Raw genomic sequence first — 15,442 nt, 5'->3', positions numbered from 1 at the left:
CCTCCTGAATTCTGATGGACTGATACCTGTGACAATATTTGGACTTTTTGAGATTTCCAGCATTGGCTGATAATCCTGCCGATCAAAAGTTGCCTCTCTTTTGTGTCTGTTCCAAAATCTTCTTTTAAAATGAAATAATGTTAAATATAATCTAGATAAGTGCAGTTTTGTGTGCGTCTCATTTGCAGTGTGTGTTATATCATGTGTGTGTGCGGTCGCTCTGCTCTCTGAAGTACAAATCTCTCAGTTTCTCCATAACTTTATAAAACAATAACATGTAAACCTCTCAGTGCAGATCTGCTGTGAATGGCAGAATTGGATCAGTCTCCTAGAATACTACAATATATTTTGTAAATGTAACTATTTTGCGGTAAATTTAAACATATCAATAACTTATGCAGTAGTTAGTCTATTATATTCATTTGTCATTTGCAATATTATTTGTGTTAATGATGTGCTGTCGGTCATTCCTCATCGTATCGCATCAATTTTTAGTTTATTTATTTCATTTTATTGCTTCAAATCAAAGTTATTATTAAAGTTAATATTTTTTAATTATTTTGAAGCTGGGTGATTTTGTTCATGGTTTAAACGATTAATTTGAAATCCATATGGAGAAAATTAATGAGAAAAATACTGGAACCAAACCCACTGGAAAAGTAAATAGTCAGTGTTGTGCTCTTTTGGTAAATGTGTGTTAATGGAATTATGTTTATATTTTGTTCTAGCTTTTGACTGTTTGCTATATGAAAAATCAAAGCGAGATTAGTATCATTTATTCCACAGGTGTTGATTATCAGAGAAGATCATTGACCATGTGTTCATCTCTCCTGGCAGATGTTTTCTAAAGAGATTCTATCATCGAGTTTCATAAACTCGACTGTCTGTTCATGCATTTCATTTGCTTTAAACATGATTGAGTCCATCACACACACACACACACACACACACACACACACACACACACACACACACACACACACACACACACACACACACACACACACACACACACACACACACACACACACACACACACACACACAGTCTCATGTTAATCTTGATTATCTCTAGAGCAGTGTTGATCCTTCATATCTCCCAAGAGTCTTTAGTTTATCATATTTTTAAAAGACAGACACACTGAACCAATTCTTTCTGAAAACAGACGAGATTGTGGAGGAGAGCAGTGGGCGGAGCTAAAGAGTCACAAACACACACACACACACACACACACACATTGGTGTTGTTGACATTATATGCACTTACGCACCGATTGCCAACAAAACACACACATTTGATCAGTTTCACTCACCGTCTGCGGTTTACACTCGTGACCGGGAACAAACACACACACACACACTCACACACACACACACACACACACACACACACACACATTGGTGTTGTTGACATTATATGCACTTACGCACCGATTGCCAACAAAACACACACATTTGATCAGTTTCACTCACCGCCTGCGGTTTACACTCATGACCGGGAACAAACACACACACACACACTCACCGCCTGTGGTTTACACTCGTGACCGGGAACAAACACACACACACTCACACACACAAACATTGGTGTTGTTGACATTATATGCACTTACGCGCCGATTGCCAACAAAACACACACATTTGATCAGTTTCACTCACCGCCTGCGGTTTACACTCATGAACGGGAACAAACACACACACACACACACACACTCACACACTCACCGCCTGTGGTTTACACTCGTGACCGGGAACAAACACACACACTCACACACACACACACACACATTGGTGTTGTTTACAGTATATGACCTCACGCGCCGATTGCCAACAAAACACACACATTTGATCAGTTTCACTCACCGCCTGTGGTTTACACTCGTGACCGGGAACAAACACACACACACAATCACACACACAAACATTGGTGTTGTTTACAGTATATGACCTTACGCGCCGATTGCCAACAAAACACACACATTTGATCAGTTTCACTCACCGTCTGCGGTTTACACTCGTGACCGGGAACAAACACACACACACACACTCACACACACACACACACACACACACACACACATTGGTGTTGTTGACATTATATGCACTTACGCACCGATTGCCAACAAAACACACACATTTGATCAGTTTCACTCACCGCCTGCGGTTTACACTCATGACCGGGAACAAACACACACACACACACTCACCGCCTGTGGTTTACACTCGTGACCGGGAACAAACACACACACACACACTCACACACACAAACATTGGTGTTGTTGACATTATATGCACTTACGCGCCGATTGCCAACAAAACACACACATTTGATCAGTTTCACTCACCGCCTGCGGTTTACACTCATGAACGGGAACAAACACACACACACACACACACACACACTCACACACTCACCGCCTGTGGTTTACACTCGTGACCGGGAACAAACACACACACTCACACACACACACACACACACATTGGTGTTGTTTACAGTATATGACCTCACGCGCCGATTGCCAACAAAACACACACATTTGATCAGTTTCACTCACCGTCTGCGGTTTACACTCGTGACCGGGAACAAACACACACACACACACTCACACACACACACACACACACACACACACACACATTGGTGTTGTTGACATTATATGCACTTACGCACCGATTGCCAACAAAACACACACATTTGATCAGTTTCACTCACCGCCTGCGGTTTACACTCGTGACCGGGAACAAACACACACACACACACACACACTCACCGCCTGTGGTTTACACTCGTGACCGGGAACAAACACACACACACAATCACACACACAAACATTGGTGTTGTTTACAGTATATGACCTTACGCGCCGATTGCCAACAAAACACACACATTTGATCAGTTTCACTCACCGTCTGCGGTTTACACTCGTGACCGGGAACAAACACACACACACACACTCACACACACACACACACACACACACACACACACACACATTGGTGTTGTTGACATTATATGCACTTACGCACCGATTGCCAACAAAACACACACATTTGATCAGTTTCACTCACCGCCTGCGGTTTACACTCGTGACCGGGAACAAACACACACACACACACACACACTCACCGCCTGTGGTTTACACTCGTGACCGGGAACAAACACACACACACACACACTCACACACACAAACATTGGTGTTGTTGACATTATATGCACTTACGCGCCGATTGCCAACAAAACACACACATTTGATCAGTTTCACTCACCGCCTGCGGTTTACACTCATGAACGGGAACAAACACACACACACACACACACACTCACACACTCACCGCCTGTGGTTTACACTCGTGACCGGGAACAAACACACACACTCACACACACACACACACACATTGGTGTTGTTTAAAGTATATGACCTCACGCGCCGATTGCCAACAAAACACACACATTTGATCAGTTTCACTCACCGCCTGTGGTTTACACTCGTGACCGGGAACAAACACACACACACACTCACACTCACCGCCTATGGTTTACACTCGTGACCGGGAACAAACACACACACACAATCACACACACAAACATTGGTGTTGTTTACAGTATATGACCTTACGCGCCGATTGCCAACAAAACACACACATTTGATCAGTTTCACTCACCGTCTGCGGTTTACACTCGTGACCGGGAACAAACACACACACACACACTCACACACACACACACACACACACACACACACATTGGTGTTGTTGACATTATATGCACTTATGCACCGATTGCCAACAAAACACACACATTTGATCAGTTTCACTCACCGCCTGCAGTTTCCACTCATGACCGGGAACAAACACACACACACACACACACACACACACACTTTTAATTATAAACAAGCTCGAAATACACCGGGACTCTTATTTTGAAATGTCTGCGCCTCTGTTGCAGTTGCAAGAGCTCATTGAAGTTCAGGTGATAAAATATGCGTTGTTACAACCATCTAAAACACATTACTATATAAACATCGTAAAGTAAACACTGTCATTATTCATCAGCATTAGTTCATAAACAATTGCCTGGCATAAATGTGTGTTATTGATTGATTGAGCCGCTCTGGAGCTGGATTGGGGTGTGTGAGCCGAATTGGGATGTGTGAGCCGGATTGGGGTGTGTGAGCTGGATTGGGGTGTGTGAGCCGTATTGGGGTGTGTGAGCCGTATTGGGGTGTGTGAGCCGGATTGGGGTGTGTGAGCTGGATTGGGGTGTGTGAGCCGGATTGGGGTGTGTGAGCTGGATTGGGGTGTGTGAGCCGGATTGGGGGTGTGTGAGCCGGATTGGGGTGTGTGAGCCGGATTGTGGAGCCGGATTGGGGTTTGTGAGCCGGATTGGGGTGTGTGAGCCGGATTGTGGAGCCGGATTGGGGTCTGTGAGCCGGATTGGGGGTGTGTGAGCCGGATTGGGGTGTGTAATCCGGATTGGGGTGTGTGAGCCGGATTGGGGTGTGTAATCCGGATTGGGGTGTGTGAGCCGGATTGGGGTGAGTGAGCCGGATTGGGGTGTGGGATTGGGGTGTGTGAGCCGGATTGTGGGGTGTGTGAGCCGGATTGGGGTGTGTGAGCCGGATTGGGGTGAGTGAGCCGGATTGAGCCGGATTGGGGTGAGTGAGCCTGATTGGGGTGTGGGATTGGGGTGTGTGAGCCGGATTGGGGTGTGTGAGTTGGATTGGGGATGTGTGAGCCGGATTGGGGTGTGTGAGCCGTATTGGGGTGTGTGAGCCGTATTGGGGTGTGTGAGCCGGATTGGGGTGTGTGAGCTGGATTGGGGTGTGTGAGCCGGATTGGGGGTGTGTGAGCCGGATTGGGGTGTGTGAGCCGGATTGGGTAGCCGGATTGGGGTGTGTGAGCCGGATTGGGGGTGTGTGAGCCGGATTGGGGTGTGTGAGCTGGATTGGGGTGTGTGAGCTGGATTGGGGAGCCGGATTGGGGTGTGTGAGCCGGATTGGGGTGTGTGAGCCGGATTGGGGATGTGTGAGCGGGATTGGGGTGTGTGAGCTGGATTGGGGTGTGTGAGCCGTATTGGGGTGTGTGAGCCGTATTGGGGTGTGTGAGCCGTATTGGGGTGTGTGAGCCGTATTGGGGTGTGTGAGCTGGATTGGGGTGTGTGAGCCGGATTGGGGTGAGTGAGCCGGATTGGGGTGTGTGAGCCGGATTGGGGTGTGTGAGCCGGATTGGGGTGTGTGAGCCGGACTGGGGTGTGTGAGCCGGACTGGGGTGTGTGAGCTGGATTGGGGTGTGTGAGCCGGATTGGGGTGAGTGAGCCGGATTGGGGTGTGGGATTGGGGTGTGTGAGCCGGATTGTGGTGTGTGAGTTGGATTGGGGTGTGTGAGCCGGATTGGGGTGTGTGAGCCGGATTGGGGTGAGTGAGCCGGATTGAGCCGGATTGGGGTGAGTGAGCCGGATTGGGGTGTGGGATTGGGGTGTGTGAGCCGGATTGGGGTGTGTGAGTTGGATTGGGGATGTGTGAGCCGGATTGGGGTGTGTGAGCCGTATTGGGGTGTGTGAGCCGGATTGGGGTGTGTGAGTTGGATTGGGGATGTGTGAGCCGGATTGGGGTGTGTGAGCCGTATTGGGGTGTGTGAGCCGTATTGGGGTGTGTGAGCCGGATTGGGGTGTGTGAGCTGGATTGGGGTGTGTGAGCCGGATTGGGGGTGTGTGAGCCGGATTGGGGTGTGTGAGCCGGATTGGGTAGCCGGATTGGGGTGTGTGAGCCGGATTGGGGGTGTGTGAGCCGGATTGGGGTGTGTGAGCTGGATTGGGGTGTGTGAGCTGGATTGGGGAGCCGGATTGGGGTGTGTGAGCCGGATTGGGGTGTTTGAGCCGGATTGGGGATGTGTGAGCGGGATTGGGGTGTGTGAGCTGGATTGGGGTGTGTGAGCCGTATTGGGGTGTGTGAGCCGTATTGGGGTGTGTGAGCCGTATTGGGGTGTGTGAGCCGTATTGGGGTGTGTGAGCTGGATTGGGGTGTGTGAGCCGGATTGGGGGTGTGTGAGCCGGATTGGGGTTTGTGAGCCGGATTGTGGAGCCGGATTGGGGTGTGTGAGCCGGATTGGGGTGTGTGAGCTGGATTGGGGTCTGTGAGCCGGATTGGGGGTGTGTGAGCCGGATTGGGGTGTGTAATCCGGATTGGGGTGTGTGAGCCGGATTGGGGTGTGTGAGCCGGATTGGGGTGAGTGAGCTGGATTGGGGTGTGTGAGCCGGATTGGGGTGTGTGAGCTGGATTGGGGTGTGTGAGCCGTATTGGGGTGTGTGAGCCGGATTGGGGTGTGTGAGCCGGATTGGGGTGAGTGAGCTGGATTGGGGTGTGTGAGCTGGATTGGGGTGAGTGAGCCGGATTGGGGTGTGTGAGCCGGATTGGGGTGAGTGAGCCGGATTGGGGTGAGTGAGCCGGATTGGGGTGTGTGAGCCGGATTGGGGTGTGTGAGCCGGATTCGGGTGTGTGAGCCGGATTCGGGTGTGTAAGCCGGATTGGGGTGTGTGAGCCGGATTGGGGTGAGTGAGCCGGATTGGGGTGTGTGAGCTGGATTGGTGTGTGAGCTGGATTGGGGTGAGTGAGCTGGATTGGGGGTGTGTGAGCTGAATTGGGGTGTGTGAGCTGGATTGGGGTGTGTGAGCTGGATTGGGGTGTGTGAGCTGGATTGGGGTGTGTCTCTTCCCTGATCGTCCCTCACTAACATTTTCGTCTCGTTTTTATTTGTTGACTAAAATGACAGTTGATTTTCGTCATAGTTTTTGTCATCCAACACTAGTTTTTATTTAGTTATCGTCTCGTTTTCGTCAGTGAAAAAAGGTCTTTGACGAAAATTATTTGTCAACGAAATTAACACTGATGCACGCCCATACTCGAAAAAAAAAACTTTCCGAAACTAATTCGGGTATTCGATTGTTCGTTTATTTGGCACAGAAATACTCCGTCACAAGTCCAACTCGTTTAAATTTTGCCCATGTTTATCATGAGAATCAACTCTTTAAAGCTACACTGTGTGATATTTTCCCCCATCTAGTGGTGAAAAGGTATATGACCATCCAGTGAATATTAGTTTCTCTTCCTCTCAATTCCGTTTTAACTCCTACGGTGGCCGATTTAGTCCAAGATTAACATGGCTTCCAGTTCGACCTCGTCCACATTCGACACGGTGCCATCGAGTGTTAAAACGTGAAAGGCGAAGCTTGAATTTACGGGTATGTCCCTCTTTGGCTAATGTACTTTCAAGATGGAGGGGCAACATGGCGACCGGCATTCGAACCCCTCACCCGTATGTGTTTACAATGGCATATTACAAACTTACGAGAATACTTTATTACTCGAAAGAAGTAAATATACATTAATGAGCACATATATTTTTGAAAGAACTAAGTGTTTTTAGCTAAGAATAAACTAAAAAAGTTACACAGTGTAGCTTTAACAGTGTAAATAAGTCAGAATGCCCCCTTTAAACATGCAACTCTCTGTGTGTGTGCATTTGTGCAAGTGTGAAATTCAGAGTTGCATCATATTTGGATCAGTGTGATGTGTGTAGAACAGAAATCCAAACAGAATCACCAACAAAGTGTGTTATTGCATAAAAACTGAGCTTAACGTGGAAGAGGTGTTGCATCACGCCTGTTTATGCTGTTACACTGCCTGTGCTTAAGGTCCAAATCATATGGGGATTGTCTTTCTGCTGTTTTAGATTCAGCGTTTGCGTGCATATGTAAGCGGAACACGTCTGTCTTGTTGTGTATTCACTGTGTGTGTGTGTGTGTGTTTCAGTGGGGATCACAGGGCGTTCCTCTCCGTGCTGGCGGTGTTGTCTCTGGTTCTGATCTTCCTCCTGGTTCAGCGTCACTGCTCTCTGGTGTCTAAGATCGCCCTGGCCCTCGGCCTGCTCGGAGTTTACAGCTATCGCGCCGCTGTCGGAAACGTCCTGTTCCCATGGCAACACAGCAGCCGTGCCGTCTCCAAGTAAGTTTGATGATATTTAAATATCGTATTGACATTCCTTGAATGTCAGATGTTGAATAAATTAGCTTCGCTCATTACCGTTGTTGTCGAATTGTCTGAAGTTTCTTCACTAGCTCGGGCTCATCGTGTTTCTCGAGAGTTTTTAACACGAGATCTCGACTCAACCCGCTATTAACCGAAAATCTGTCCCTACTGGACCCAGAACCACATTCAGGGCCCAAACCTGCTCTGATCTCACACACACTGGACAAACCACACCAGCATGAGTCAGACTGAGTCTTTTCTTTTTAAGTGATATATTTTTTCATGATTCTTTTAGGAATAGAGCAGTGTTATTTAAAACAGAATCTTTTGTAACATCTTTTCTAAATGTCTTAACTATCACTTTGATCACTTTAATGGGTCCTTGCTGAATAAAAGTACTCATTTCTTCACTCCAGGTTAATTTCTAAAAATTAACCTGACCAATATTAATGCACGATTCTGGATAAATAATACAAACAATTGCTTCAAACAGAGATCACGATTATCCCATGATTCTGAACAGACTACTGAAGTGAATGATGCAATGACTCACTCATAAAGACTTCACTTGCTTCATTACTGGATGAATCAGTGTTTTTGAATGAATCTCTTGAGTGAATGATTCAATTACTCACTCATAAAGACTTCCCTTGTTTCATTACTGGATGAATCAGTGTTTTTGAATGAATCTGTTGAGTGAATGATTCAATGACTCGCTCATAAAGACTTCACTTGCTTCATTACTGGATGAATCAGTGTTTTTGAATGAATTTTTTGAGTGAATGATTCAATTACTCACTCATAAAGACTTCCCTTGTTTCATTACTGGATGAATCAGTGTTTTTGAATGAATCTGTTGAGTGAATGATTCAATGACTCACTCATAAAGAATTCACTTGTTTCATTACTGGATGAATCAGTGTTTTTGAATGAATCTGTTGAGTGAATGATTCAATGACTCACTCATAAAGACTTCACTTGCTTCATTACTGGATGAACCAGTGTTTTTGAATGAATCTGTTGAGTGAATGATTCAATGACTCACTCATAAAGACTTCACTTGCTTCATTTCTGGATGAATCTGTGTTTTTGAATGAATCTGTTGAATTAATGATTCAATGACTCGCTCATAAAGACTTCACTTGCTTCATTACTGGATGAGTCTGTGTTTTTGAATGAATCTGTTGAATTAATGATTCAATGACTCGCTCATAAAGACTTCACTTGCTTCATTACTGGATGAATCAGTGTTTTTGAATGAATCTGTTGAATGAATGATTCAATGACTCACTCATAAAGACTTCACTTGCTCCATTACTGGATGAATCAGTGTTTTGAACGAATCTGTTGAATGAATGATTCAATGACTCACTCATAAAGACTTCACTTGCTTTATTACTGGATGAATCAGTGTTTTTAAACAAATCCGTTGAATGAATGATTCAGTCACTCACTCATAAGGACTTCACTTACTTCATTACTGGATGAATCAGTGTTTTTAAACAAATCCGTTGAATGAATGATTCAATGACTCGTTCATAAAGACTTCACTTGCTTCATTACTGGATGAATCAGTGTTTTTGAATGAATCTCTTGAGTGAATGATTCAATGACTCACTCATAAAGACTTCACTTGCTTTATTACTGGATGAATCAATGTTTTTGAATGAATCTCTTGAGTGAATGATTCAATGACTCACTCATAAAGACTTAAATCGCTTCATTACTGGATGAATCAGTGTTTTTGAATGAATCCGTTGAATGAATGATTCAATGACTCGTTCATAAAGACTTCACTTGCTTCATTACTGGATGAATCAGTGTTTTTGAATGAATCTGTTGAATGAATGATTCAATGACTCATTCAAAGAATTAACTTGCTTCATTACTGGATGAATCAGTGTTTTTGAATGAATCTCTTGAGTGAATGATTCAATGACTCACTCATAAAGACTTCACTTGCTTCATTACTGGATGAATCAGTGTTTTTGAATGAATCTGTTGAATGAATGATTCAATGACTCATTCAAAGAATTAACTTGCTTCATTACTGGATGAATCAGTGTTTTTAAACTTATCCGTTGAATGAATGATTCAATGACTCACTCAAAGAATTAACTTGCTTCATTACTGGATGAATCAGTGTTTTTGAACGAATCTGTTGAATGATGGATTCAATGACTCACTCATAAAGACTTCACTTGCCTCATTACTGGATGAATCAGTGTTTTTTGAATGAATCTCTTGAGTGAATGATTCAATTACTCACTCATAAAGACTTTACTTGCTTCATTATTGGATGAATAAGTGTTTTTGAATGAATCTCTTGAGTAAATGATTCAATGACTCACTCATAAAGATTTCACTTGCTTCATTACTGGATGAATCTGTGTTTTTAAACTAATCCGTTGAATGAATGATTCAATGACTCTCTCATAAAGACTTTACTTGCTTCATTACTGGACAAATCAGTGTTTTTGAACGAATCTCTTGAATGAATGATTCAATGACAAATACATTATTAACAGTCACTTGACACCACCTACTGGTGTAACAGTGTAATTGATACTATCTTTATTTGAAGCATCAAGTTATTTTTAAAATGTGATTTGCTCTATTTTGTCACTACCACAGACATCAGTGTTTATATCAGAACTATAATTTTTTATCCCAGTCCTTCTGTGAATATTTGTAAGACAGAAATAACGACACTGTGTGGTTGAAAGACTGTTTGTGAAGCGGTTTCTTGACAACTGTTCTCTCTGGATCAGCGGCAGCACTAACACAGATCTGAAGAGCTGAATCGTTGTCATTTAGGAGTCAGATCGTGTGGGTGTTTGAATTGAGATTGCGATATTTTATTGTCCAGCTCTTATACAGTCATGTGAAAAAGAAAGTACGCACTTTTAAAAATTGTATGGTTTTATGTATCAGGACATAACAAAATATCATCTGGTCTTTATCAGGTCTTAAAATGAGGTAAACACAACCTCAGATGAACAGCAACACGTGAATGACATTTGTGTTATTTATTTAACAAAAATTAAGCCATGTGTGACAAAAGTAAGTACACCCTATGACTCAATTGCTTGTAGAGCCACTTTTAACAGCAATAACTTGAAGGAATGGTTTTCTGTATGACAGTATCAGTCTCTCGCATCGTTGTGGAGGAATTTTGTAACGTTCTTTATAACGTTGCTTCAGTTCATTGAGGTTTGTGGGCATCTGTTAATGCACAGCTCTCTTAAGGTCCAACTGAAGCATTTCATTCGGTTGAGGTCTGGACTTTGATTGGACCAGTGCAACACCTTGAATCTTTTCTTTTTTAGCCATTTGGTGTAGATGTTCTTGAGATCATTGCCCTGTTGCATGGCCAAGCTTTAGCTGTCGGACAGATGGCCCTAAATTTGACTCTTGAATTCTTTGGTATAGAGAGGAGTTCATGTTCATGTTTGCAGGTCCTGTGGCTGCAAAACAAGCCAAAATACAAGCCAGTATTGGAGATTAAAGGTTTTTTTTCATCCAAAAATGAAAATTCAGTCCTTAATTCCTCACCCTTATGTCATTCCAAGCCCCTAAGACTTTCGTTCATCCTCAGAACACAAATGAAGATATTTTGTATTAAATCTTAGAGCTTTCTGACCCATCCATAGGCAGCAACGTCATTGCAACGTTCAAGGCCCAGAAAGATAGTAAAGACATGGTTAAAATAGTCCATTGCTGCGTCCCAATTTGCCTACTTATACTACGTCCTAAAAGTATGTACTCTTTTTGTGAAGAAAAAGTACATACTTTTGAGTGTGTAGCAGAAGAGTATGCAAGCTTTGGGACGTCCTACTTCGTCATCTTTAACCGACTCTGTTGCTTAGTTATGTGTCACCGTTTAAACTGCCCTGTCAATCATCGTCACAGTTCAAATCCTCCACATTCAGTTTAATTTCCTACCGTATCGGAGAGAAATGTAGAAGCACGTTGATCTGCCATTTGTGGGTCTTTAATGTAGAGACTCCTCTCATGTGTTTGCAAAGTTAATGGCCAAACGTATCATTACAAAAGTTCTCAATGCTGCTGAAGGAGAAATATAATGTGGCTAACATTGAATAAATATCTTTTCGTCAGGTTAAATACTGATAATTTTTGTAGTTTTCGCAATGGGTTGTGGGCAATATCAGCCGCACTTCGAATTCTGACCGGAAATAGTAAACCATCCGGGAATCTTTGGAATACTCTTTTCAACATACTACGATTTGGGACATACTAATTCTTTTTTCGAATACTATTTAGTACGGATAGTATGTGAATTGGGACGCAGCACATGTGACTCCAGTGGTTCAGCCTTAATGTAATGTGACGAGAATACTGAAGAGAAGAGATTGTTGAAAGTATTTTTTTCGCACAAATAATATTCTCATCGCTTCAGAACATTAAAAGTGGTCATATGATGCGATTTCTTGTTTTCCTCTCTCTTTAGTGTGTTATGTAGCTGTTTGAGCATGTATAAGATCTACAGAGTTACAAAGTCTCAAACCAAAAGAGATATTCTTTGTAAAAGTTGAGGCTCAGCCACAACTTCCTAAAACGCTTCGTTCAAACACATCCCGCAAATCTATGTCAGCATGGGCGTAGATTACGGGGGGGACATGTCCCCCGCACTTTTAATAAAACGTACATTCGTCCCCCGCACTTTTAATAAAACGTACATTCGTCCCCTGCACTTTTAATAAAACGTACATTCGTCCACCACTTTTAATAAAACGTACATTCGTCCACCACTTTTAATAAAACGTACATTCGTCCCCTGCACTTTTAATAAAACGTACATTCGTCCACCACTTTTAATAAAACGTACATTCGTCCCCTGCACTTTTAATAAAACGTACATTCGTCCACCACTTTTAATAAAACGTACATTCGTCCACCACTTTTAATAAAACGTACATTCGTCCACCACTTTTAATAAAACGTACATTCGTCCACCACTTTTAATAAAACGTACATTCGTCCCCCGCACTTTTACCGGGTCGCACCGGTCTTAGTCGACCCACTCCGTGCGGGATTCGAACCGACGTCTAGTCGCACCGCTCTTACTGGCCTACGTCTGTTACACAAGCAAGTTCGTTTACGTTGAAGCCAATGTAAATAAATCTAGATTTAAATTCAAAGACTCAAAATAATCTATACATGACCTGTCATTTTATTCGTATCCAAAAATGAGGCGATCTGAACACTATGCAATTCTCCAATTCATACTCGAAGCCATAGGGCGCGCTCTCAAAGAAAAAACAAAACTGATTCGTAGAAGTAAAACCCTGTCCCGTTCCAAAGGCATTCAGCGCTGTGGCAGCAGCTGAATAAAAATAATCGCTATGACTGATTAAACGTGACAACAAACACCATTACGACAATATATGGTTTGTGTTTTTCCAGCCATCTCAAGGTATTTATTGACAATAAAGAATATGAATAATGCAGTGCTAACTGACAGACTTTTTAATGTTTAGTAACCTATCTTCTGCTTGCCAAGGCTGCATTTATTTAATAAAAAATACAGTTAAAACATTAATATTGCGAAATATATTTATATATATATTCACAGATGTTTTAATTAGTAATGATATAGTAAAGTGTAATTTATTCCTGTGATCAAAGTTGAATTTTCATCATCATTACTCCAGTCTTCAGTATCACATGATCCTTCTGAAATCATTCTAATATGATCATTTGATGAAAAGGAAACATTTATGATTATAATCATTGTTGAAAACAACTGTGGAAACCATGATGCATTTTATTTTTCAGGATTTTTTAATGAATAGAATAAATGAACAGCATTTATTTGCATTGAATAAAGCATGTATAAATCTTTTGTTATATTATAAATGCCACTTGATCAATTTAATGCATGTTTTATGAATAAAAGTATTAATTTCTCTCTTTTTTATCTTACCACAAATGTTTGAATAGTTTCATGATTTCCACAAAATAAAGCAGCACAACTGTTTTCAACATTGATAATAATCATAAATGTTTCTTGGGCATCAAATGAACATATTAGAATGATTTCTGAAAGATGTGACACTGAAGACTGAAGTAATGATGATAAATTCAGCTTTGATCACAGGAATAAATTACAAAGATTTTTTTCTTTTTTACTATATATTCACACAGCTGCTTTACATTGGGATAATATTTCACTGTATTACTTTTTTACTGCATTTTTTATTAAATAAATGCAGCCTTGGTGAGCAGAAGACTTCTTTCAAAAACATTTAACAATTGTAATGTTTCCAAACTTTTGATAGGTACTGTATATTTTCTGCCTTATTCAGTGATATTTTTTTTGGACAAAGCATAAAATCCATGGGGACTTAATGCACAAGTGTTTGTAGTACATTAACCGATCATAAAATTGGCATATGGCCTAACATATAGGGAAAACATTATAGATATTAGTGGTTATTGTTCAGCAGTGTATTTGATATCTTACTGAATTAAAAGCAAGATGAGATCAATTAAATCTGTCAATTAGACAAAGGTCAGAAAAAACCTGGTATTACACCTGACATTTCTGTCCCCCTCACTTCTGAAAAGACGGCTACGCCCCTGATGTCAGTCTGTGGGGCAGAGTTTCATAACACCGCCCAAATGTATATACAAAGAAAGAAGGCGTAACTTTTATTCTCGCTGTAGTATTGTTGCCGCCATGCTATGGAGGCGCTGTGTTTTTCGTTGCGAAAGCCGAACTACTTTGTTTGGCCTTCCAAAAAAAGGACACAATTAGAAAACAGTGGAAATGTGTTTAAAAATGTGTTTTAAAATTAAGGCCTCAAAACACCCAATAGATATGTGTTCACAAGACTTTTGACCAATGGGTGTTGTTGCCTAGAGTTTTTGCTTCAAACTGATGTGAGAATCAATGAGCCTACTCATTCACACAAAACAATACACAGATTTAAAATGTGTAAGACAGTTTTTCTTCACAAAGTCAGTATGCGAGGAGCCGTGATATCTAATGAATAATGATGGATATCAACTGAGAGGACAAAAGAACATAAGCAAAACATTTTGTTTTTATTGTGACTGTACACGAAACTATAACACTTGCCTGAATGATAAAAAACGGCTTTATTTGAGTCTCTTTGGCACTGATAAGAAAAAAAGAGAGCCGATCGCGCCGGCGCGACCGTCCAACTAGGGAGGGTTAAGCTTTAGTTACAACACTGTTCCTGAACAGCACAACCCAACATATTCTACTATGTATATACTATGTGCTGCACGTTTCTCAGAGGACTGTTTCTAGCACCTGGGAGAGCACAGACCGTTTCTACATCTTTGTTTCTTTGATAACAAATGCAAACTTAACAATCGGATTCTGGCCCGTTGATCGATCAGCTTGGTCGTCTTTATCATTCCGAT

At 42.2% G+C, this 15,442-nt stretch overlaps 1 protein-coding gene across 3 annotated transcripts in view; it reads left to right on the top strand.

Annotated features, from left to right (window-relative positions):
- Positions 1 to 15,442, top strand: part of pigg (phosphatidylinositol glycan anchor biosynthesis class G (EMM blood group)) — a 348,519-nt gene that overhangs the window by 270,981 nt on the left and 62,096 nt on the right. For all 3 annotated transcript variants that reach the window (XM_079839043.1, XM_079839044.1, XM_079839045.1), the window contains one exon: positions 7,811 to 8,002. In XM_079839043.1, the coding sequence (XP_079695169.1) occupies positions 7,811 to 8,002 (192 nt within the window). The remainder of the gene's footprint in view (positions 1 to 7,810; positions 8,003 to 15,442) is intronic.

The sequence above is a fragment of the Gobio gobio genome (genome assembly GCF_949357685.1).
Source record: "Gobio gobio genome assembly, chromosome: 16".
NCBI classification, from domain to species: Eukaryota; Metazoa; Chordata; class Actinopteri; order Cypriniformes; family Gobionidae; genus Gobio; species Gobio gobio.
The sequence above is the reverse complement of the archived record's forward strand: the minus strand, read 5'-3'. Positions and strand labels throughout refer to the sequence as shown.